The sequence below is a fragment of the Pseudophryne corroboree genome, chromosome 7 (assembly GCF_028390025.1).
Source record: "Pseudophryne corroboree isolate aPseCor3 chromosome 7, aPseCor3.hap2, whole genome shotgun sequence".
NCBI lineage: Eukaryota > Metazoa > Chordata > Amphibia > Anura > Myobatrachidae > Pseudophryne > Pseudophryne corroboree.
Window position 1 is genome coordinate 172963493 of NC_086450.1, and position 26174 is coordinate 172989666.

Below are 26174 nucleotides of genomic sequence, written 5' to 3' on the forward strand. Positions count from 1 at the left end.
GAGAGAGACAAACAGGAACTAGGTTTGACAACCAAAGCACTGACGCCTTCCTTGCTCAGGCACAGTGTATTTATACCTGCAGCAAGGAAGGGATTGGCTAGGCAATTATGCAGATTAACAATACTGACAACAGATTGGAGGAAATGATCAGCTGACAGAATCCAAGATGGCTGCGCCCATGCAGACACTTGGAGGGAAGTTTGGTTTGTAATCCATGTGGTAATGAAAACAGTAATGGCGGCGCCGGCCACTGGAGACAGGAGACGCCAGGCTGACAAGTGCACATCCAACCACGCGGACACAGCGGAGGCCGCGGCTGACGTAATCGCCACTCTGACACTCTGCATGCAGAAGCTCAGGGACGGCGGCGGAGGCCGCGGGAGACGCCATGCCAGATGTAATAAGGCGTTACTGTGACAGCGTCTCAGAGAGACAGGAGAGGATGCAGGAATGTGAACATTAGGATAACAGATGGGATCCGGTCCTGGAGCGCTGAGCCAGCCTTAGGAGGCATCTGATGGGTAAGAAATGGCGTCCAGATACCCGGATCGTGACATACAGTACGGGAGGTTTCACGCTCGGTCCTTCCAACTGGATCTCCTGGACAAGTGGTCGGGATCCCATCTACACATGCACTAGAGAATACGTCTGTCGCCAAAGTCCAGGATTTCTCTCCTCTGGTGGCTGCAATTACCTCACCTTCTGGAAGGCCGCAGGTTCGGGATTCAGGACTGGATCCTTCTAACCACGGATGCAAGTCTCCGGTGCTGGGGCGCAGTCACTCAAGGGGAAACCTTCCAAGGAAGGTGGTCAAGTATGGAAGCCGGCCTGCCGATAAACATTCTGGAACTAAGAGCCGTCTACAACGGTCTTCTCCAAGCGGCCCATCTTCTGAGGAATCGGGCAATTCAAGTGCAGTCGGACAATGGGACAACAGTGGCTTACATAAACCAAAAGGGCGGAACGAAGAGCAGAGCTGCAATGGCAGAGGTAACAAGAATCATCCTCTGGGCAGAAAAGCACGCGTTGGCGCTGTCAGTAATCTTCATTCCAGGAGTAGACAACTGGGAAGCGGACTTCCTCAGCAGACACGATCTCCATCCAGGGGAGTGGGGTCTCCATCCGGAGGTGTTCACGGAGGTGACAAATCTTTGGGGCGTACCCCAGATCGACATGATGGCCTTTTGTCTCAACAAGAAGCTTCAGCGGTATTGTTCCAGGTCGAGGGACCCGCAAGCAGTGGCGGTAGACGCCCTAGTCACTCCGTGGGTGTTCCAGTCGGTGTACGTGGTTCCTCCACTTCCACTCATCCCAAGAGTCCTAAAACTCATAAGGAGTACAAAGGTTCAAGCGATCCTCATTGCTCCAGACTGGCCAAGAAGGGCTTGGTATGCAGATCTTCTGGATCTACTGCAAGAAGAGCCGAAGCCTCTTCCTCTTCGGGAGGACCTGCTGCAGCAGGGGCTGTTCGCCTATCAAGACTTACTGCGGCTACGTTTTATGGCATGGAGGTTGAACGTCTGATACTAGCTCGGAAGGGCATTCCGAACAAGGTTATTCCTACCCTGATACAGGCTAGGAAAGGAGAAACGTCTAAACACTACCATCGTATTTGGAAAAAGTATGTTTCTTGGTGTGAGTCCAGATTTCAGCCCTATCCATTTTCTTCCAAGAATAATTGGCTGCCCTCCCTGAGGTTCAGACCTTTTTGAAGGGAGTTCTGCACATCCAACCTCCCTTTGTACTGCCTACGGCGCCTTGGGACCTTAACGTGGTGTTGCAGTTCCTACAGTCGGACTGGTTTGAGCCTCTACAGGATGTTGAGGTCAAGTTTCTTACGTGGAAAGCTGTCACTTGGCTTTAGCTTCTGCTAGACGTGTGTCGGAGTTGGGGGCTTTGTCCTGTAAAAGCCCATACTTGATCTTCCATGAAGATAGAGCTGCGCTCAGGACACGTCAGCAGTTTCTTCTGAAGGTTGTGTCGGCATTTCATATCAACAACCTATTGTGGTGCCAGTGGCTACTTGACTCCTCAATTTCATCAAAGTCCTTGGATGTTGTAAGGGCTCTGAAAATATATGTGAAGAGGACTGCTCGTCACAGAAAATCGGACTCTGTTTGTCCTGTATGATCCCGAGAAAATTGGGTGTATCTCGCTGGATCAGGTTCACTATACAGCATGCGTATTCTACGGCAGGCTTGCCATGTCCTACGTCTATCAAGGCCCACTCTACTCGTCAGGTGGGCTCTTCCTGGGCGGCTGCCCGGGTTGTATCGGCGTTACAACTTTGCCGAGCTGCAACTTGGTCTGGGTCGAACACGTTTGCTAAGTTCTACAAGTTCGATACTTTGGCCTCTGATGATCTGAAGTTCAGTCAATCTGTTCTGCAGAAGTCTCCGCACTCTCCCTCCCATTCTGGGAACTTTGGTACATCGCCATGGTACTAATGTGGACCCCAGCATCCTCTAGGACGTAAGAGAAAATAGGATTTTGGTTACCAACCGGTAAATCCTTTTCTCGTAATCCGTAGAGGATGCTGGGTTTTTCTGGTACAGTACAACTTTGTTTTAGTAAAGTACTACATTGTTACTTGGTAAGTAATGTTTTCAGCGGTTGCTGAGTTTACAAGCTAAGTTAGCTTGATGTGCCTTGTATGTGTGAGCTGGAATGAATCTCGCCACTATCTGTGGTAAATCCTTCTCTCGAAGATGTCCGTCTCATGGGGCACAGTTTCTAGACTGAGTCTGGTAGGAGGGGCATAGAGGGAGGAGCCAGCCCACACTCTCAAACTTTTAAAGTGCCAGTGGCTCCTGGTGGACCCGTCTATACCCCATGGTACTAATGTGGACCCCAGCATCCTCTATGGATTACGAGAAAATGATTTACCGGTAGGTAACCAAAATCCTATTTTTTATCCTTTTGGGTGTGGGCAGGACTAAACCACAGAAGTAGTCACACATCTACCAATATGTCAACATTATCAACATATGGTGGTTTATTCATCAAGCAGAGAAAAGCCCTGTTTTGCGTTAAACAGTGCTTTTCTCTGCTTACCGCAATTCACAGAGCGGGTTACCATGTCGAAGTCCCTGACTTCTCTAGCAGCACCCCCGCTCCGTGCCTGAATCACATCACCATACTTTAGTTTCATGAGTGCGATTCATGAAGGAGCGGAAAGCTTGGTCAAGAGCTGTCCCATGCACAGTGGTTAAGAGACGGCCCATGCGCAGAGAGACACCCCGGCTGACTCTGGACATTGCAGGATGGGACAGCGTCGCTGGAGTCCTGGACACCGCAGCGCTTTGCCGGTGAGATTAGTATACGTGAATTGCTATTTATCCCAGATATACATCGCATCAAACCGATGTGATGTTTAGTGATCAGTAACCATTCGTTTTTCATTTTCTTTATGAATAGACCACATGATCTATCTGTAGGCTAGAAGCTGAAGCTGGCGTAATTATCACATAGCTCATTGTGGGTGGGGGGGGGGGGGGGGGGGTTTACATCCTTTTTTTTTTTTTAAAGTAAATTCTGCCTAGATTACATAAAAAAAAGTGAATTAAAGGGTTTGGAGCAGTTTTTTATGAAAACTGCTCCAAAAGCCCTTTAATACATTTAAGTGATATTAAAATAATGTGAAAAGGGTGTGAGAACACACTTTTTTACATTGTTTTTGTCAAAATAATGTTAATAAATAGACCCCTTAGTCACTCGCGCTCCAGCGGGTGCTGGAGCTCCCTTGGCTGAGGGCAAAAGAGAAACTGGGAGCTCCTCTCTCTTATTCCTCTTTGCTACTGTTAGGTCAGTCTGTTTTTTTCCCGTCAGTGCCAGTGTTTTGCTGTTCTTTTTGGCCTGTGGCTGATCAGTGTGTGTATGTTTGTGTGTATTTTCTCCCTGTGAGCACTGTTTTATTTATTTTCCTGTAGGGGCCAATGTGTTTGTTTTTCCTGTCAGAGGTCATTGCGGATTATTATTTTTTCCTGTGGGGCACGTGTGTGTGTTTTTTTCCCATGGGGGACACTGGGGCAAATGTATTAAGCCTGGAGAAGTGATAAAGCAGTGATAAGTGGAAGGTGATAACGCACCAGCCAATTAGCTCTGGTAATTTTTCAAATCCGTAATGATTGGCTGGTGCGTTATAACCTTTTCACTTATCACTGTTTTTTCACTTCTCCAGGCTTAATACATCTACCCCAATGTGTTTTATTTGTTTCCTATTAGGAACAATGTGTGTGTGTGTTTATTTCCTTGTGAGGGCCAATGTTTTTGTATTTTTTCCTGTGGGGTCCGTGTGTTTTGTTTTTTTATTCTATGAGAGCCACTGTGTTTGTTTTCTTCCTGGATATATCTGTAGATGGGGGGCCTCCAAAATTTCTTACACAGGGCGCTAGTAGAACTGGGGCTGACCTTTGCTGCTTTAGAGGGCAGTCACCCATCTTGCTGTATGTGTGGCTAACTGTTAATGAGTCTAAAGTGGGTGAGAATGGTCATGCTTCATCTGTCATATTAGTTATTAATTGGTTGTTATATCTATAACTAAACAATTTTGTATTTGTATTTGTTCATTTACTATCTCCACATCTCTGTAACTGTCCAGCTCAGGTCATCCTCTCTACTGCTACGTCTTGCTTAAATCAGTCAATTATGTTGTTAATGTAGCTACTCATCAGCAAGTAAATACGATTTTGCATTGTATCTTAATTCCACTCAAAACATACTTTTTCTTTTCAAAACATACTTTTTCTTTTCAAAACATACTTTTTCTTTTCAAAACATACTTTTTTAATAAAATTATATTTTATTAAAAACAACCTCTGAAAAGACATATGAATTTGTCTCCCTATTTGAAAATATATTCCATTAACACTAGAATAGGGGCTGCCAGTAATGGATTTAGGGCTGAATGATACATAAATAAAAGAAAAAATTAATTCTTCCATAAAATGACTTTGCCTGGTAAATAGATAGGTTTTATCTATTGTGAAATCAGAACATACTGATACAAACTAAACTGCTTTAAGCACCAGTTGAAGTTCTTTGTGTGGTTTGGGGCTTGGGTTTGTGCTAAATGACATGTTGAGTACTGAGCTTCTCAACTGACCTTCAAAAATTTTGCAGCCATGTATCACTGATCGAAGTCAAGCTAAAGCGGTCCCAATCAAAACCCTAAACATCATGTGTATCTATAATACTGAATTACGTTTTCTCCCAACATCGTTTCGCTTACATTGAGGCCTCCTGAGATTCCATCTAAATTCCTTCTAGAGAAGCATCTCTACGTAGATGCAAGTTAAGGAGTTGGTCTCTAATTATCACCCCAGAAGACCTAGCATCATTCAAATGTATCAACTTTTGACCAGAAAAGAGATATGTAAATAGGTGGCACATATAAAATACGTTAATGGATATAGTGGCAGCTTTGTGGGTACTGACAGATCTGGAAAAATTCCTTCAGATACACACAGACTCATTAACAGATCAACAAAAGGCATCTTGGTCATAAATGCAACATCTTATTGAAGTACAAACACCTGAAACATTAGGATACTATTGGATGCAGAAAGAACCCGAGGGTTAGGGTGTATCCTCTAGTATATCCCCAGATTAGTTTACATTGACCGTACAGATGGGTTCTCCATTTGTGTACTTCTGAAGACCTTTCTTCTGTGAACAGATGACATCCAGAACTTGACCTCTAGGAGGCAATTATAGATTCTGCAGTCACCTTTATTTACAGTTTAGGGTGCTACAGATATGTCGTTATACATCTACAGTAGCTTCAATACGCCATGTAGCAGGAGATGCCTTGTGCGAGTGAGTTGACAAGTCCATGCAACTCCACTAACTTTGGGCTTTTTTTGCCAAAATGCGTCCTAGACGCAACACAATGCAACTAGGATGCATCAGGAGACTCTGCTGATTAAGTTGATTAATGGCACTTGTATATTTTGTGTGATTGAGTCTGTATATAAAGCACAACGGAACTTGGCATGAAAAAAGCCACGGCTGCTGCATTGTAGCACTTCATATGTACTGTAGTTCAGAGACTCAGTCGCACATAAATATTTGTACAAATGTGGCATATCAAATTAATCAGCACAGCCTGGTGAGACCTTGGGCTTTATTCAGGTTGAATCATAATTGCAAAGCTGCTCTCAGCAGTTTTGCATTACGATCCTTAGCACTGCAAATGCAGAAGGGGGGGGGGGGGGGCACAACGGCATTACAGTCCTTGGACTCACCAATCCTGAAAAAGAGGGGCAACACGCCCCCATTTTCCCCAAGCCCGGCCATCCCTGTCCCTCCCAGCGAGCGCCTCTGCTTGTCAAACATGTATTCATTTATTTTACATCTTTTAATGAGGCCAATATTTTACTGCTCATCATTCCTATTACATCTGAATATGCCCCAGCACCAGAGTCCTCCTTTCTCTTTGTTGTTGCTGGGGCATATTCAAATGTAATAGGAATGATGAACAGTAAAAAAAATGTTATTGAAAGATGTAAAATCATTCATATCAAAGACTAATAACTTTGGGTTGTTAATGTTAGAAAGCATTAAAAGAAGGTTTTTAATACACAGCAGTGTTTCACAGCATTAATATAATAAGCAGGATTCATTTCTCTTACATCCTAGAGGATGCTGGGGACTCCGTAAGGACCATGGGTTAGACGGGCTCCGCAGGAGACATGGGCACTTTAAGAAAGACTTTAGATCTGGTGTGCAATGGCTCCTCCCTCTATGCCCCTCCTCCAGACCTCATTTTGATACTATGCCCAGTGGAGACTGGGTGCTTTTCAGAGAGCTCTCCTGAGCTTTCTGACAGAAAGTATATTTGTTAGGTTTTTTATTTTCAGGGAGCCTGCTGGCAACAGGCTCCCTGCATCGAGGGACTGAGGGGAGAGAAGCAGACCTACTCTGTGAGTTTCAAGGCTCTGCTTCTTAGGCTACTGGACACCATTAGCTCCAGAGGGAGTCGGAACACAGGTCTCACCCTGGAGTTCGTCCCGGAGCCGCGCCGCCGTCCTCCTCACAGAGCCGGAAGATAGAAGCCAGGTGAGTATGAGAAGAAAAGAAGACTTCAGAGGCGGCAGAAGACTTCATGATCTTCACTGAGGTAACGCACAGCAGTGCAGCTGTGCGCCATTGCTCCCACACACCTCACACACGGCAGTCACTGTAAGGGTGCAGGGCGCAGGGGGGGGCGCCCTGGGCAGCAATATAAACCTAATTTCTGGCAAAAGAGAGATATATATATATACAGCTAGGCACTGTATATATAAAGAGCCCCCGACAGTTTTTATTATATTTAAGCGGGACCGAAGCCCGCCGCCGAGGGGGCGGGGCTTCTCCCTCAGCACTCACCAGCGCCATTTTCTCCACAGCACAGCTGAGAGGAAGTTCCCCGGACTCTCCCCTGCTTATCCACGGTGAAAGGGGGTTTCAGAGAAGAGGGGGGGACACATAATTGGCAGCAAATAATAGTATTACAGCGCTACTGGGTAAACACATTGTGTGTTTTTCCTGGGGTATTAGCGCTGGGTGTGTGCTGGCATACTCTCTCTCTGTCTCTCCAAAGGGCCTTGTGGGGGAACTGTCTTCAGATAAGAGGATTCCCTAAGTGTGTGGTGTGTCGGTACGTGTGTGTCGATATGTCTGAGGTAAAAAGCTCTTCTAAGGAGGAGATGGAGCAAATGTGTGTGTGGTGTCTCCGTCGACAACGCCGACACCTGACTGGATATGTGGAATTAAGTGCTGAGGTAAATTTATTGCACAAAAGATGAGAGAACAGACAGGGAATCTACCCTTGTCTGTCCCTATGTCGCAGGGACCTTCAGAGTCTCAAAACACCCACTATACAAAATAATAGACACTGATACCGACACGGAGTCTGACTCCAGTGTCGACTACGATGATGCAAAGTTACAGCCAAAACTGGTAGAAAAGTATTCAATATATGATTATTGTAATAAAAGATGTTTTGCATATCACTGATGACCCATCTGTCCCTGACACGAGGGTACACATGTTTAAGGTGAAGAAAGCTGAGATAACATTTCCCCCCTCTCATGAACCAAATGAATTGTGTGAAAAAGAGCGGGAATCTCCAGACAAGAAACTGCAGTTTCCCAAAAGAATTCTCATGGCGTATCCTTTCCCTGCTAGGGCCAGGATACGATGGGAATCCTCCCCTAGGGTGGACAAGGCGTTGACACGTTTACCCAAAAGGTAGCGCTGACATACCAAGATACAGCTACCCTCAGGGATCCTGCAGATAGCATGCAGAAAAGTACTTTGAAGTCCATTTACACACATTCTGGTACACTACTCAGACCGGCGATTGTGTCGGCAGGGGTTTATAGTGCTGTAGCAGCGTGGACAGATACCTTAGCGGAGATTGAATTCCTAGATAAGGATACCATGTTATTGACCCTAGGATATATAAAAGATGCTGTCTTATATATAAGACATGCTCAAAGAGACATTGGTCTACTGGGTTCTAGAGTCAACGCTATGTCGATTTCTGTTAGACGTGTCCTGTGGAACATGCAATGGACAGGTGATGCCGACTAAAAGAGGCATATGGAGGTTTTACCTTACAAGGGTGAGGAATTGTGTGGAGAAGGGCTCTCGGACCTGGTCTCCACAGCTATAGCTGGTAAATCTGATCTTTTGCCTTATATTCCCTCACAGCCTAAGAATGCACGACATTATCAAATGCAGTCCTTTCGGTCGCAGAAAAACAAGAAAGTACGAGGAGCGTCCTTTCTTACCAGAGGTAAGGGCGCAGGGCACAGCTAGTTCCCAGGAACAGAAGTCCTCCCCGGCCTCTACTAAATCCACCGCATGACGCTGGGGCTCCGCTAAGGGAGTCCACCCCAGTGGGAGCACGTCTTCGACTCTTCTGCCACATCTGAGTTCACTCACAGGTGGATCCCTGGGCAATAGAAATTGTTTCTCAGGGTTACAAGCTGGAATTCGAAGAGGTGCCTCCTCGCCGGTTTTCCTTATCGGCCCTACCGGCTTCTCCCCCAGAAAGGGAGATAATATTAAATACAATTCACACATTGTATCTCCAACAGGTGGTGCTCAAGGTTCCCCTCCTTCAACAAGGAAGGGGATATTACTCAACCTGGGCTGTAGTCCCGAAACCGGACGGTTCGGTCAGACCTATTTTAAAATTAAAATCTCTGAACCTATACTTGAAAAGGTTCAAATTCAAGGTGGAATCGCTCAGAGCGATCATCGCCAGCCTGGAAGGGGGGGATTTTATGGTGTATCTAGACATAAAGCCTGCATACCTTCATGTTCCCATTTATCCACCCCATCAGGCGTACCTGAGAATTACGGTACAGTATTGTCATTACCAATTTCAGGCTAATTGGCGGAAATGATGGTGCTCCTACGCAAGCAAGGAGTCACAATTATCCCATACTTGGACGATCTCCTAATAAGGGCGAGATCAAAAGAGCAGTTGTTGAACAGCGTGTCACTTTCGCTGAAGGTGTCATAGCAACTCGGCTAGATTTTCAATATCCCGAAGTCACAGTTGGTTCCTATGACTCGTCTACCCTTCTTGGGTATGATTCTGAATACGGACCAAAAATGGGTTTATCTTCCGATAGAGAAGGCCCAGGAACTAATGACTCTGGTAAAAAACCTATTAAAGCCAAAACAGGTGTCAGTGCATCACTGCACTCAGGTCCTGGGAAAGATGGTGGCATCTTACGGGGCCATTCCCTTCGGCAGGTTCCATGCGAGGACTTTCCAATGGGATCTACGGAACAAGTGGTCCGGATCACATCTACAGATGCATCAGTTATTCACCCTGTCCCCTAGGGCCAGGGTGTCTCTCCTATGGTGGCTGCAGAGTGCTCACCTTCTGCAGGGTCGCAGGTTCGCCATCCAGGACTGGATTCTGGTAGCCACGGACGCGAGCCTCCGAGGTGGGGGAGCAGTTACACAGGGAAGAAACGGTCTTTGGGTCAAGTCAAAAAACTTGTATTCAAATCAACATCCTGGAGCTGAGGGCTATATACAACGCCCTTCAGCAAGCGGAAATATTGCTTCGCGACCTACCGGTTCTGATCCGACAACATCACCGCAGTGGCTCATGTAAACCGCCAAGGCGGCACAAAGAGTAGAGTGGAAATGGCAGAAGCCACCAGGATTCTCTGCTGGGCGGAAAATCATGTAAGCGCATTTTCAGCAGTTCATTCCGGGAGTGGACAACTGAGAAGCAGACTTCCTCAGCAAACACGACCTGCATCCAAGAGAGGGCTTCTTTAGGAAGCCTTCGCACAGATTGCAAGTCAGTGGGAACTGCCACAGATAGACATGATGGCGTCCCGCCTCAACAAGAAGCTACAGAGGTATTGCACCAGGTCAAGAGACCCTCAGGCAGTAGCTGTAGATGCCCTAGTGACACCGTGGTGTTCCAGTCGGTCTATGTATTTCCCCCTCTTCCTCTCATACCCTAGGTGTTGAGAATGGTAGGAGGGAGAGGAATGAGAACAATCCTCATTGTTCCAGATTGGCCACGGAGGACCTGGTATCCGGATCTGCAGGAAATGCTCACAGAAGATCCGTGGCCTCTTCCTCTAAGACAGGACCGGTTGTAACAGGGGCCATGTTTATTCCAAGACTTACCGCGGCTGCATTGGACGGCATGGCGGTTGAACGCCGGATCCTAGCGGATAAGGGTATTCCGGATGAGGTCATTCCTACGCTAATAAAGGCTAGGAAGGACATGACATCTAAACATTATCACCGTATATGGCGAAAATATGTTTCTTGGTGTGAGGCCAGGAATGCTCCTACGGAAGAATTGCATCTGGGCCGTTTCCTTCACTTCCTGCAAACTGGAGTGAATTTCGGCCTAAAATTAGGATCTATTAAGGTTCAGATTTCGGCCTAATCCATTTTCTTTCAAAAGGAATTGGCCTCTCTCCCTGAAGTACAAACTTTTTTGAAGGGAGTACTGCATATTCAGCCTCCTTTTGTACCTCCGGTGATGCCTTGGGACCTTAACGTGGTGTTAAGTTTCATTAAGTCACACTGGTTTGAACCACTTAAAACGGTGGAGTTGAAAAATCTCACTTGGAAGGTGGTCATGTTATTAGCCTTGACTTCGGCTAGGCGAGTGTTGGAATTAGCAGCTTTATCACATAAAAGCCCCTATCTGGTTTTCCATATGGATAGAGCGGAATTCCGGACCCGTCCTCAATTCCTGCCAAAAGTGGTTTCATCCTTTTATATGAACTATTGTGGTGCCTGTGGCTACGCGTGACTTGGAGGATCCCGAGTCCCTTGATGTGGTCAGGGCTTTGAAAATTAACGTGGCCAGATCGGCTACAGTCAGAAAAACAGAAGCACTGTTTGTCATGTATGCAACCAACAAGATTGGTGCCCCTGCTTCAAAGTAGACTATTGCTCGCTGGATCTGTAACACGATTCAGCAGGCGCATTCTACGGCGGGATTGCCGTTACCTAAATCGGTCAAGGCCCATTCCACTAGGAAGGTGGGCTCTTCTTGGGCGGCTGCCAGAGGGGTCTCGGCGCTACAGCTGTGCCGAGCTACTACTTGGTCGGGTTCAAACTCCTTTGCAAAGTTCTATAAGTTTGATACCCTGGCTGAGGAGGACCTCCTGTTTGCTCAATTGGTGCTGCAGAGTCATCCGCACTCTCCTGCCCGTTTGGGAGCTTTGGTATAATCCCCATGGTCCTTACGGAGTCCGCAGCATCCTCTAGGACGTAAGAGAAAATAAGATTTTATACCTACCGGTAAATCTTTTTCTCGTAGTCCATAGAGGATGCTGGGCGCCCGTCCTAAGTGCGGACTACTTCTGCAAGACTTGTATATAGTTTTGCTTACATAAGGGTTATGTTATAGTTTTCATCGGTCTTGGACTGATGCTATGTTGGTTTCATACTGTTAACTGGATAGTATATCACATGTTATACGGTGTGATTGGTGTGGCTAGTATGAATCTTGCCCTTGGATTAACAAAAATCCTTTCCTCGTACTGTCCGTCTCCTCTGGGCACAGTTTCTCTAACTGAGGTCTGGAGGAGGGGCATAGAGGGAGGAGCCAGTGCACACCAGATCTAAAGTCTTTCTTAAAGTGCCCATGTCTCCTGCAGAGCCCGTCTATCACATGGTCCTTACGGAGTCCCCAGCATCCTCTACGGACTACGAGAAAAAGATTTACCGGTAGGTTTAAAATCTTTTTTTTTTTGTCATTAAAACATTCATGCAATAAAAAATGGTTTAAACAAAAACAAAAAAACGGTTTAAACAATAATGTTTTTTTGTGTTTTTTTCCCCTTAACCGTGGACTATGTAACCTTCTGTTTGCACTTTGCAGTCAGATCTGAGATAGAATGACACTGACCGCTAGGCAGTGTATCCCTACTATAATCTAGAACACTAGAGGTAGCAGTCCCATTTCCCTTATTAATTATAACTGGGTAAGGCAGAACATAGCAATGCGTGTAGTACAGTGCATTCTAGCAACTTCATAAATGTGTCTCTTGTGACACGGAGCCTGTGTGTATAATGAATAAATTGTATTTTCTCTTTATTTTGCATTTGTTAATTGCAATATTATAGTGCACGCTGTCCTAAGAAATTAAGTTAGGTTATCATACGGTTTTATTAATCTAAGAATGCTTATGACTACTATCCATACTTTTGTGATCAACATGTTAAGTGATTAAGGTTAGGAATGCTGTTAGTGCAACATTGTACTTGTAGCAGGTTTGGTAATTGTGAGTGGTGGCTTGTACACCTTGACATCCAATGGTACCCAATTACGATCTTCCCTACTGAACCATGTATTTTTACATGGTTCAGTAGGGGAGAGTGTAATTGGGTATCCGGTCTCTAAGTCGACAGTAACTAGGTCGACAGGGTCTCTAGGGTGACATGTTCTAGGTCAAAAGGTCGACATTTGTTTTTCACTTTTTTTTCTTTTTTTTTTACTTTTTCATACTTAACAATCCACGTGGACTACGATTGGGAATAGTAACCTGTGCCGAGCGCAGTGTTAGCGGAGCGAGGCACCTTGCCTGAAGCATGGCGAGCAGACACGGTGCACTAATTAGGGTTCCCGATTACTGTACGGAGAAAACGACACCAAAAAAACCTTATGTCGACTGGTCGACCTAGAAACACTGTCGACCTAGTTACTGTAACGACCTAGACACTGTCGACCTTTCACACCACACCCGTGTAATTGTGTATCTAAATCTTCAGTATTCTGTATACTGATAATGTCAAATATTACCTTAAAACATAAAGCTATACACTATTACTGTGGAGCCGCTATGGCCGTTAGACTTATTGCACACACTACGGACTAAGTACGCTATTTGCGTACTGAGTACCGTATGGATACGCACTTAGCGTATCCGACGCTATGCCGTGGGCGCGACGCACGAGCGGCACGTACGCACACGGATTCATGCTTCGTACTAAGCACGCTGTTAGCGTACTGAGTACCGTACTGATACGCTATTAGCGTATCAGACGCCGTGCCGTGGGTACAACGTACACGCGGCGCGGACGCACACAGAGTGATATACAGTAGACCTTAAGTAATGAAACAGTGTAAGGGTGTGCTTATACTTTAAACCTTAGCAGCCTAGTACTGCAACGATGTGATACCTTAAAACCTTAACAATGTTTATACACCTTATAGCGATTGAGACGCTAAGAAAGCCCTTTGCAGGAAAGTGAAAACACAACACCGGTTTGTGGTAAACCACTGGGCTCTAACACCGCAGCGGATTATTCAGAGAAAAGGGGTAAGGTAAACAGATACAAGTTATACACTACAGGCTAACAAAGAAATCTAAACAGAATAATAGAGAATAATGGCTACAGAGAATATACATACGTGGGGAATCGTTTGCAAGCGCGTCCTGGACCAGTCCTCAGCTATCAGGGAGAAAGCCTTCAGAGTCTTGTGTCCGGCCAGGCAACAGTGGTCTTTTTATACACAACATACATTCACAATACAATGGTCACTGTAATCTCATTGTTCATTGGACACAGGGATGTGTCTCTACATTACAGCAAAGGTCATAGGTGGATTTGAACAGGTAGGCGATGTCCTTTCCCAACTGCTCTGGTGGGAGGTATCCTCTGGATTCCCGCCGCATGTGTAATTTACAGCAAATACAGTTAATGTTCATAACCTACTTCTGTACATAACTATACGCAGGAGCAAGCGATCTTTTCCTAACTAACACCGGAATGTTACCTTTAAAATACCCTACAGCTAGACATCACCTACCAACCTTTATCTGACCCTTCCTATCATGCAAAGACGAATCTCTCTGTCCAGGAACTGTTTAAACTAACATTACTCGCTGACATGATCTAAGGGAACTATATCTACAAAATGCACTATTTGGGTTAAATATGCTACGTTCGAGTCGCACGCTACACGCTCACAAACTCCGCCGTAAATACACATATCATGCGCACGAGTCGCCAGAGCGTCTCTTACGCAACTTGTGGGTATGTGTACGCACGGGGGACCGGGTGCACGAGCAGCGAGCATGTGCATGAGGGGTTAGTACAATGGATATGTATAACAATATTTTCGACTTTGACAGACGACCCTTTGGCAGTCAACAATAACTGCCACAATCTAAACATTTAAGCAGAAAAATATACAATACATATGAAATACCTATATATGATTGGGTGGAGGGAGGAGAGGAGTAGGCGGGAAATGTATGGCCTAGTGAGATAGTAAAAGCATGTATGTATGAACTTCATGTCTGGGGGGCATGTATCATCGTGCCGTACATGTTCTAGATAAGCTTCGAGGTATTGCGAAGTATACATTAAATCCTTCTTATCCCGTATTAAGGGTCTGTAAGTGGGCCAACAAACACTACCGAGCTCTTTTCGGCTTCTTGTTCCAACAAATGGGGTGCACATTTAGTTGATGATACATGGAGGGGGGAAAAACATGTGAGTGCTAGTATATGTATCTATATCACTTGTCGACTATGTGTGTCACTACCTGAAGATTGTAGAAATGAAGATAAGAAACATGTCACAAATACATTCATATGATAATGTGTGCAATTGTCCTTGGGTGTCTGTTGAAGTCTTGTCCGGATAGGTGTATCTTTGCTGTGGGTGATAATCAAAGTCTTTCAAGTGTCCATAAAAAGTCTTTAAAGTCTCTAAGTGTCTCTCAAAGTCGGTAGAAATGTCCATCAAATGTCTGTAGTCTTCTCCATCAAAGTCTTTAGTCTTCTTCCGAATGGATGTCTTTTCGCTTGGGAGAAAAACAAAGGAGAAACGGGTGAAAGAAACGGACCGTGGAATCACGTCTTATCACAACATTGTCTCAATTGATGGGTCATAAATTAAACCAGTTGTTGTAACAATGCCCTCGCTCCTCAAACTCATCACTTTGGTACTGCGCTTGCACCGCATTAAAATCCGAACACATCTAAATATCAAACCAATCATTATGACAACTCCCAGGATACAAAAGAGAAACTTTCCTACATTCACGATAACATTTTGAGCCCATTCTCCTAAACCTGAGAACCAATTGCGTGGGTTCAACCATGAAACCCAGCCGGTCAAGTTCATTACTCACAGCAGCAAGGGTAAGGTTGTGTCTCCTTCGGAACTCCCATTTCAACTGCAAGATATCGTCCATCTTTTGATCTATGACCTCGGTGGGGTCATCAGTGTTGTTTGTAGTGTACGTGCAGCACTTCACACCATACTGATTTGCTAGGGTGACACAATACCCGCCTGTCACCGCTGTGATGTAATTGAGAACCATCCTGTGCTGGATCAGTTCCGTTTTGTAAGCTTGCAATTCCCTCCCAGTATACCTGAAGGTGTCATCATACATCTCGGTGATATTGTCTATCAGGTTCGCTAGTGCATGAATATACCTAAAATGTATAATTCCTCTGGCGGTACGGGTGATATCTAGCGCGAGTAGGAATTGAATCCCGGTGGATTCGTGGATCAAATCAGAGGCTGCGTGCTCTGTCCTATCTATAAGGTGTCTCTTAACAATGTGTTCGTAATGAGTGTGAGTGTAAGGAGCTTGAGCATTGCGGTGAACGTCTTTCATCTTATTATGGGTAATGGTCATTACTTCTGGCAACACTCTTCCAATGTAACACAATCCCTCAGAATTTGGGGCAAGCCACTTATACGCCTTCCTCCCGCATATGAAATATGCATCATCGGGGAGAACATATGGGACAGAATATGACATAACCATATTGCAAACCTTCCAGGTGAAAAATCCTATCCCTAACTCTCTCATTTGTTCAGTACACGTATCAGGCTGTATGATATGCGCACAGTATCCTGGTGATACTTCTCCAACCCGCATGGTCCTACTTCCTAGAGTATACCTGTACCGAAAATATCTCCCACCGTCGTCTATTTGGCGTATAAGTTCTGGGTCTACGGGCATTCTATCGGCTCTGTGTGAAAATGCCATGGTTTGGTTATTCCATGTCACTTCCCAATTTCCCGGCTTTCGGGGATTGGAAATGTTGAAACATATTAAGGACCTATCCACATGATATTGGTGGAGCTTCAGACTAGGAGGCCTAGAAATATTAAATTTCTTGTCCACCGGTCTCCCACCCCTTAATTCAAGTACCTCATCTAGTTTTAAAGGGTACGGTACTAATCCTGACTTGCTCTGACCTTGAGGTACTTGTGAGCACACCCAGCATTCCGTTTGGTTTAAAACCTTACCCACTAATGAGTGATAATTACTCAATGGATGACGGTCCATGTTGATATTAAGGCTGGACTGACATCTCTGGATGCACCCGTCCTCAACTATGTTTTCACAATTTCTACAGATACAATTCTCCTCAGCTAACAATCCTTCACAATGTCTCCTAGTGTCATGACTACTAGATCGTTTTCTGATACTCGCCTTTGCTCGGTGACTGTGTTGCTCTTGGAATTCTACTAATCCGTCCTTGTCATCAGAACCTATTCCAGATCCTTTCTCGACCTCTCTGGTACTCTCACCGAAATAGACTGTTCTGGTCAACAACAGGGTCAACAGGAAAACCCGGAACGCAGTCTCTTGGGGTAAGTCCATCTTGCAGGAGGAGAAAGAAAGAGTGGTAATGGGAGGTAAAGAAAATAATAGAAGGGAAAGAAACTGGTGCGACAACCGCCTCTGGTCTTGTAGTTCTCTGTGCTCAGGTGCCGTCTCAACAGTGCTGCCTCTCAGTCTTCCCGAAACGGACACTCCAGTGATACGATATTCTTTCCGAGTCAGCGACTTTTCTGTAGGGAGCATAAATCTTGCATTACCATTTGTTTAACTGTTGTGTGACATACAATCCGTAGAACATGAAAAAACAAAAAGAGAGAATAATAAAAAGAAAAAATTGTCAGATTTCCGTTCACCATCAGGCTGTCACACCACCATGTCCATCAGTATCTCTGCACAGTCTTCCCCCACCAGTATTTCCACTCTCCACCCTCTGTGCATGGCCATGCACAATGATGCTGGTGAGATATACTGGGGTTGGGCAGACCTCTGAAAAGACCGAGTAGACATGTGACGTTTGAGCTGTAGTTCTGTCGGTGAACGTCAGAGATGAAGAGGAAACATTTAAAGATAAATCACAGAGTTTACCTGGCCGCCCCTGTATCTACAAGGTATGATCTACCAACTATATTCACTCTAACCTCAGGTTCACTTCCAAGGCTATCAATCAATTTCACTGGCTGCAGACTAAAGGTGCGGCCCAAAAGTTTTTCTATATGATCCCTGATTCCAATTTCGTGCGTCATACAGTGTGTCATGTTCTGGTCTAGGAGGTCGATATACCTTATGTGGGTCTCTAAAATTACAGTTCCGTGCGTAATGTCCTTCCCTCTGGCAGTTATAACATTTTACCACATACGACTTACCATCAGGGGTCTGGGGTTTAGGCTGATGTGGCTTCGTTGTCAGGACTTTTATACTTACTGTCATCAGCTTATCCCCCTGTGACTCCCTGTGTTTACTGATGTTCCGATCGTGCTTAACAGCGGACTCTCTTAAGGCAGCCACCGAGGTACCTCTCCAGTTAGGTTGAGTGGTTTGTACCCTGGTTCTCAACGCTTCCTTTAACCCGTCCATTAACACGGACACAGCTACCTCTCTATGATGCACATTATCCTTAATGTCTTTTATCCCAGTAAATCTAGCCATCACCTGCAGTGCTCGATGGAAATAGTCAGAAGCAGTTTCACCTTCTTTTTGTCTAATGGAGAAAATGTAATTCCACTTGACAACAGGGAAATATACTCCTAACTGCAGATTGATCTGTTTTACGTTCTCCTGATTGTACTCCTCAGTGAGAGGTACTTCTGCGTCTAATTTACAATCATTAATAAATTTTGCAGGGTCAATATTGGAGGGTAGACATACTCGTAGCACTGTTCGCCAATCTTTGTTTGTGGGTTTCGTTGGCATTACCTAATTCTTTAATAAACCTCTGGCATCCGACTAGATCTTTTCTGGGATCAGGAAATTCAGACATAATTGTCCTCAATTCTGCCCGGGACCAGGGACAATGCATAGCAATGTCCTTGACGGGAGTGACTCCCTGAGCGTCAGTCCTCCCATTGGGGACTGCGATCACCCTGACAGGATTTAGTTCAATTTCACCATCTTGTGCTGACTCTACAATGTGAGGTGCAATTGTCTGTGCATAATGTACAATACCGTACTTACCTGTGGACACGACCTCACCTGACCCTCCGCTAGGGGGTTTTACTACTGCTCTTACCGATTGGGCCGTGCCCACCTGGGTGTCCTGTATGGTGGCTGCTAGAGAAAGTGCCGACATCGTGCTGGGCTCACTTTCTTGATTGTAATCCTGAGGGGAGTTTAAAATGGGGTGCAACTTGCACGGGTTAGAATTTATACATTTATCAGTTTTACTCTTATCGTCAATACATTTATTACGTTTACTCTTATCGTCATTTATTAAGTGCACTCTTATCATATATCAGTATTCCATTCTCTGTAGCCATTATCTCTCCTGTAATGTACGGTGGTGGTGCGGTTGCTATCAGTTTCCTGCTAGGGTTAGAACCAGCTCTGTAAGCTAGTTCCCTCTGCATATCACTCTCTCGTTGCCATAAATGTAAACAGTTTGTGTGTCTGATCCTCTGTTTTTGGGATTTTATCAGACAGATCCTAAGCCTTAGATTATGCAATACCTCTGAGTCAAAACTACCTATCCCAGGAAATGGTGCTTTATCCCCCACAGTCATTCGTGTCCATTAATCACAAAAGGTCTCAGTGTGGGGACCATACTTCCCCCACATTACTAACCGAGCTGACCCCCGGGGTCTGAAATCTGCAGTCTGAACCCTGACTGCTGAACGTCCCTGTGTTATGCACTTGGCTTCCATTGTGGACCTTTTTAACACGGGAAAACTTCCTAAAATGCACCAAACACAGTAGTCTACGGTGGAAATCCTTAAAGCTCTTCCACTGAACTTCTTCTGCTCCGAGTACCACGGATCCGCCTTCTTTAGCAGACACGTGTAGCCGTTGCAGGCCCTACCTCTAGAGATTTTCCTGAGAGACCAGCGAAAATTCCCTAAACCTTTACTTTACACAAATCACGCTTGCATGTGCTTCCTACAACGCGTATGATGACAAGATTTACGCACAAATATGCAAAACCTCGTATCACGTTGCGTCACTTGTTGCCCATACAACCGTGCGGTCCAATCGTACCACTTATAGACACTTGCTATCTCTAAGTGGTAGGATCACTGGAGTCTCCCTACTGTGCTCCAAAACAGCCGGAGCGTAATACCACGAAAACTCTATCACACTCCGTTGCACGTGTACACCTGGACCGTGCTCACCACGTTTTCACCTAGACCGTGCTTCACCAAGACCACCAAGCGGGGTTCAATATATTCACACCCTATTCAGCCCACACTAACATTCTATAGTTTTCTGATCAGAAAAATCCTTTCCTGTTAACTGATAGCTTTCCCCAGAGGTAATACAGAAAAAATAAAAATTTTAAACTAAATATTGGACACTGATCAATTTGTGCTATTATCGCGTGGCTGCCGTCTCGCCTAAACTAAAACAATGCTGTCGCGCTATTTGTATTAAGTGGGCGTATCTGTACGCACGTTGCATAAAATACGCCACGTGTGTAGGCCTTTGCGTTGCGTACGCAGTCTCGCACGCTGTCCGAGACACGTGTACAATGGCCGTACACATCCGCAGTAATGCAAATACCAGACTTCTATAAATGTAAACGATATTTAACTATAATCGCTTACCAAACACCACACAGTATCTCCTGTATAAACCTTTATAACTAGGCCAGGCTGCGTGTGTGTTTTACATGTACTCCCTTAAATATTACTCTATATTTTTAACTAAATAGCAACAAATTTCTCAGCACGGGTCAAAATGTATCAAATAATCAATGCTAATGGCAACAAGCGAGTAGATATGCAGAATACACAAATAAAATACAGGTGTGTGCGTGTGTTACGTGTGTTGCGTGCGCAGTTGGCACCAAACAGAAATTTAACAGATTTAAAAAAAACAATAATAGCTTTACGTTCTTACCTTTCGGATCCCACCAGCATCCCTACAAACCATGCGGAGCAGACGCTTATCTAATCAGCACCAGTGGATCCCCGATCAAGAAAAGGCTAACAGGGGATACTACCTTCCCGCCCTTTGCTGATAGATAACGTCTGCCTTGTCCTGCTAGGCTGCGGATATGAGGAGGACCGGACGATGCCCCCAATTGATAATGTCAAATATTACCTTAAAACATAAAGCTATACACTATTACCGTAGAGCCGCTATGGCCGTTAGACTTATTGCACACACTACGGACTAAGTACGCTATGTGCGTACTGAGTACCGTATGGATACGCACTTAGCGTATCCGACGCTATGCCGTGGGCGCGACGCACGAGCGGCACGTACGCACACGGATTCACGCTTCGTACTAAGCACGCTGTTAGCGTACTGAGCACCGTACTGATACGCTATTAGCATATCAGACGCCGTGCCGTGGGTACAACGTACACGCGGCGCGGACGCACACAGAGTGATATACAGTAAACCTTAAGTAATGAAACAGTGTAAGGGTGTGCTTATACTTTAAACCTTAGCAGCCTAGTACTGCAACGATGTGATACCTTAAAACCTTAACAATGTTTATACACCTTATAGCGATTGAGACGCTAAGAAAGCCCTTTGCAGGAAAGTGAAAACACAACACCGGTTTGTGGTAAACCACTGGGCTTTAACACCGCAGCGGATTATTCAGAGAAAAGGGGTAAACAGATACAAGTTATACACTACAGGCTAACAAAGAAATCTAAACAGAATAATAGAGAATAATGGCTACAGAGAATATACATACGTGGGGAATCGTTTGCAAGCGCGTCCTGGACCAGTCCTCAGCTATCAGGGAGAAAGCCTTCAGAGTCTTGTGTCCGGCCAGGCAACAGTGGTCTTTTTATACACAACATACATTCACAATACAATGGTCACTGTAATCTCATTGTTCATTGGACACAGGGATGTGTCTCTACATTACAGCAAAGGTCATAGGTGGATTTGAACAGGTAGGCGATGTCCTTTCCCAACTGCTCTGGTGGGAGGTATCCTCTGGATTCCCGCCGCATGTGTAATTTACAGCAAATACAGTTAATGTTCATAACCTACTTCTGTACATAACTATTCGCAGGAGCAAGCGATCTTTTCCTAACACACCGGAATGTTACCCTTAAAATACCCTACAGCTGGATACTAGACATCACCTACCAACCTTTATCTGACCCTTCCTATCATGCAAAGACTAATCTCTCTGTCCAGGAACTGTTTAAACTAACATTACTCGCTGACATGATCTAAGGGAACTATATCTACAAAATGCACTATTTGGGTTAAATATGCTACGTTCGAGTCGCACGCTACACGCTCACAAACTCCGCCGTAAATACACATATCATGCGCACGAGTCGCCAGAGCGTCTCTTACGCAACTTGCGGGTATGTGTACGCACGGGGGACCGGGTACACGAGCAGCGTGCATGTGCATGAGGGGTTAGTACAATGGATATGTATAACAATATTTTTCGACTTTGACAATACCTAGGAGGTTTGTTAGTGCGATGTACAGTACGTGAATTGTTTTCGCACTTGCGCCGGCAAAAATGCAGGCCTTTTTTGACGATTTTGATGCATTTTTCGCCAATGCCTTTTCACTAAAAGAGCTAATTGAATGCCCCAGTATGTCTTTAAGCCGATATCCCTTTAAAATCTGTCTTTAGACTTAGACATTTTGCACAATTTTAACATTGCGTCCCTATATTACTTGCTATCAATGATCAAAAATATACTGTTCCTAATACATAGTAAATGTCTACAAATACATTTTAATAATAATAATAATAATAATAATAATATTAGTAAAACATTGATAAGCAAGGCAACTGTAAAAAAAAAATGAAAATAATAAAAATAAGCAGTAATTGATTTAAAAAAAAAAAAACCAATGCATTGTACAAAGCAGTACACACATCTGAACTTTTCATAATGTATAATAACTGCTGGACTGTATAAATTTGTTAATCTTTTTCTCCCCTAGTTTGAGAAGGACAAGCAGCATGACATCCGGTCCTTCTTCTTAGCCAAACCTGATGCAGAGAAAAAGCGCAAAAGAATGGATGGAGAACCAGAGCCTGCGTATCTAAGCGGGGGACAGGAAGATGACTCTGCACAGGAGGTGTTCGCTACAGAAACCAAAGTATCAGTGGACAGCAGTGACGTTGTAGATGTTGATGCACTTTTTCCAGATGATGACTTTGAACAACAAGCCAAACGATTTTGCCTTTCAGGCACCCAGACCCCTAAATCTTCCCCCAAAAGCACCAGCAGTAAAAGAAAGTCTTGGAGTGGCAAATCCTCTTCCTTAACCTCCTCGCCAAATACTCGTGGTTTCTCCGAAGGCACCCTGCTTACACCTCCAAGGCCTCCACTGTCTGAGAAGTGCTGGAACTGCCCGGCTTGTACTTACAGCAATAATTCTTTGTTGCCTTACTGCGAAATCTGTGAGAGTCCAAGGAACAGAAAAAGTAAGTACAGTATGAGGAAACTTAACCACTATGGGTCAGATTCAAGTAGCTGCAATACTAAAGCTCCATGTTTAATGCCCGAAACTATTGAATCATTAGCCAATGTTCCCTAACGGTAAATCGCGGCTAATGTATGTTAAACCATAGATTCTGGGTTAAGGACCATAGGGGTCATTCCGAACTGATCGCACGCTGCCGTTTTTCGCAGCGCAGCAATCAGGTCACTACTGCGCATGCATATGCACCGCAATGTGCAGGTGCGTCGTATGGGTACAAAGCGATCGTTGCTGGACGATGGATTTAATGAAGAATCCATTCGCACAGCTGATCGCAAGGAGATTGACAGGAAGAAGGCATTTATGGATGTCAACTGACCGTTTTCTGGGAGTGTTTGGAAAAATGCAGGTGTGTCCAAGCGTTTGCAGGGTGGATGTCTGACGTCAATTCCGGGACCCGATAGGCTGAAGTGATCGCAAGCGCTGAGTAAGTTCAGATCTACAGCACAAAATGTTTTTGCAGAGCTCGGCTGCACAGGCGTTCGCACACTTGCAAAGCAGAAATACACTCCCCTGTGGACGGCAACTATGCGTTTGCACGGCTGCTAAAAACATCTAGCAAGCAATCAACTCGGAATGACCCCCCTTATTCAGCTTGGATTGCTATTGAGACAGAAATAGCGATTTTCTCAATCCTGCTTCTGCTAAAAATGGCATGTGAAAAGCCGCCTAGAAAGGTAAAAGAGTCCGGCCGATGCAATCGCAAAATTGCTTATGTTTTCGCATAACTGCGATGCATACACATAATTGAGTACAATCGACAGTTGTGGATGACCCAGGGCTACTCAGAATAATGAGAATGCAGTTGCAGCTTGCGCCATGTTTTCAATCGCAGGACTTGCAGCTGACGTCACCTGCCTGCCCCAAAGACGGCTATGACACTCCTGGTTTCCTGCACCACTCCCCACCAACGCCACGTCACCGCCCCCGAACGCCCGCTGGCTATCAATCACTATGCGATCGCATCATGCTGGGATGTGATCTCATTGTGAAAGTCCACGCATGCTCTATGCGGTCGCAACACATGCGCAGTCAGTCTGCGTTTTAGCAATTTTGTGCTTGAAGCTGAAGAAGATCATAAATGCCCAGAACCTATGGATTACCCTGTGCAGTAAACCCAAGAGGGTGCGTTAAACACAGATTTTTCCTTGCAGCTCCTGAGGCTGATAGGAAAAATCTGCATTAAGGGCCTAATTCGGATTTGTACGCAAACCCGATGTTTTACGTATAAATCCAATGTTTGGGGGTCTGCGCATGTACAAAATGGTGCCTGCGATGTAGCTCGCAGCCCTTCCTTAGTCGCAGCATACTTGACCTGCTGCAGCGTTTGGGGGTGGAGTGGCGGCATGAAGGTCTGTTTTACAAAATGGCGGTGCCGCTCCCCGTTTTGAAGTTGTGTTGTGCCCATGGTCTGCCTCATCATGCGCTGACTTCCTGACCAGATCCATCTGTTAGTCTGAGTAAGCCTCGGCTTACACAGACTGACTGAGAGCTGCTACCACTGCGAGTCGTGCCCATGGTGATCGGATGCTGCGTCCTCAGATGCATTCAGGAGGCACCTGATCTCCTACAAGCGCCTCTTGCTGCATTTGTATTTTTATTTGTACTGATTCTGATTTGTAAAATATTGCACAGCCGTAGGGAAGCACCCTCTGGTCTTGACGGGCAGGGCAGTGGCATTGATTGATTAGTTCAGAGCAGATGGCTAATAGAACCTGCGCCTATAAGTTTTCAAATATAACTTCTGTCTGCAGTGAGTGTGATACAAAAGATCTACATACAGTAGAACATGTCAACATTTTTAGTGTCAACCTTTTATATGGTGACAGTTTGTCCATGTCGACCTTGTGCCTGTTTACCATATGGGGTCGACCTAATGACTGTTGACCCGTGGTCTGGTACTGTCGACCTATAGTCTGGATCCCGTCTGTAGTAGTCATTCTCAGTCAGCCATGATTTTCTAGTAGGAAGTTGCCTGGACACTTCGTAATCACTATTTTCACCTTAAACCTGACTGATAATGTCATGGGCATCTAATGGGCATTTTTTTCTAAAAAGTGCTGTTCTGTCATCTTTACAAAGTTGACAGTTCTACTTGTCTAAAAACAAACAAACAAAAAACTGGTACTTTGCTTTGTCAGCAATTGTAAAGTGATGACATTTTGACTGTATGCCAAAAAGTGATTGGAATAACTATCGTAACTACTTACGCAGATGTTAACACCATCAAGGAAAAGATACTTTGTATACAAGTAACTAGTTTATGTAGGGTTTGCGACACGTTAGAAACAGGATCCAGAGGTGTTTGATATACTGCGTTATACAGGCAGAATGCAACTAGTTTCTGCATGAATCACAGTTCGCAGGTTACAAGGGTATATGTCAGGCATGTCCAAACTGCGGCCCTCCAGCTGTTGTGAAACTACATATCCCAGCATGCCCTGACACAGTTTTGCTGTCAGAGAATGCTAAAGCTGTGTCAGGGCATGCTGGGATGTGTAGTTACTAAACAGCTGAAGGGCCGCAGTTTGGACATGCCTGGTATATGTAAATGATAGATTCTTGCATAATATATTTATTGTACTGCACAGCTGGAAACCACTTGACTTGAATATGCCTGAGTGATGTCACTAATTTATAATGAGTGCATAGGCTACATTCCCATGAATTCTGATGCGTCCCAATAAAAAAAGAAAACGTCTTCCTCTGCGATGTGGATGTGTGGGCGACAGGTTCATTTTCTGGAGCTTTCAGTTTTGCTTGGTCTTACTTTGTGTGCATTAAGTCCACTAATAAAACAGACTCAGTGGGCAATACAATTTCCACTGTACAGTGATCAGCAGCTTGTATATAATATTATAGCTGTTATAATATAATGTGCTTAATGACGATTTCATCTTTAGAACCAAGATAAATCAAGGAGGCAAATGAGGTTATGCATATTTCAGATGTCTGC

At 44.9% G+C, this 26174-nt stretch overlaps 1 protein-coding gene across 10 annotated transcripts in view; it reads left to right on the top strand.

Moving 5' to 3' along the window:
• The window catches only part of ZRANB3 (zinc finger RANBP2-type containing 3), an 894936-nt gene that overhangs the window by 765047 nt on the left and 103715 nt on the right, over nt 1-26174 (top strand). For all 10 annotated transcript variants that reach the window (XM_063933768.1, XM_063933769.1, XM_063933776.1 and 7 more), the window contains one exon: nt 22676-23162. In XM_063933768.1, coding sequence (XP_063789838.1) covers nt 22676-23162 — 487 coding nt within the window. The remainder of the gene's footprint in view (nt 1-22675; nt 23163-26174) is intronic.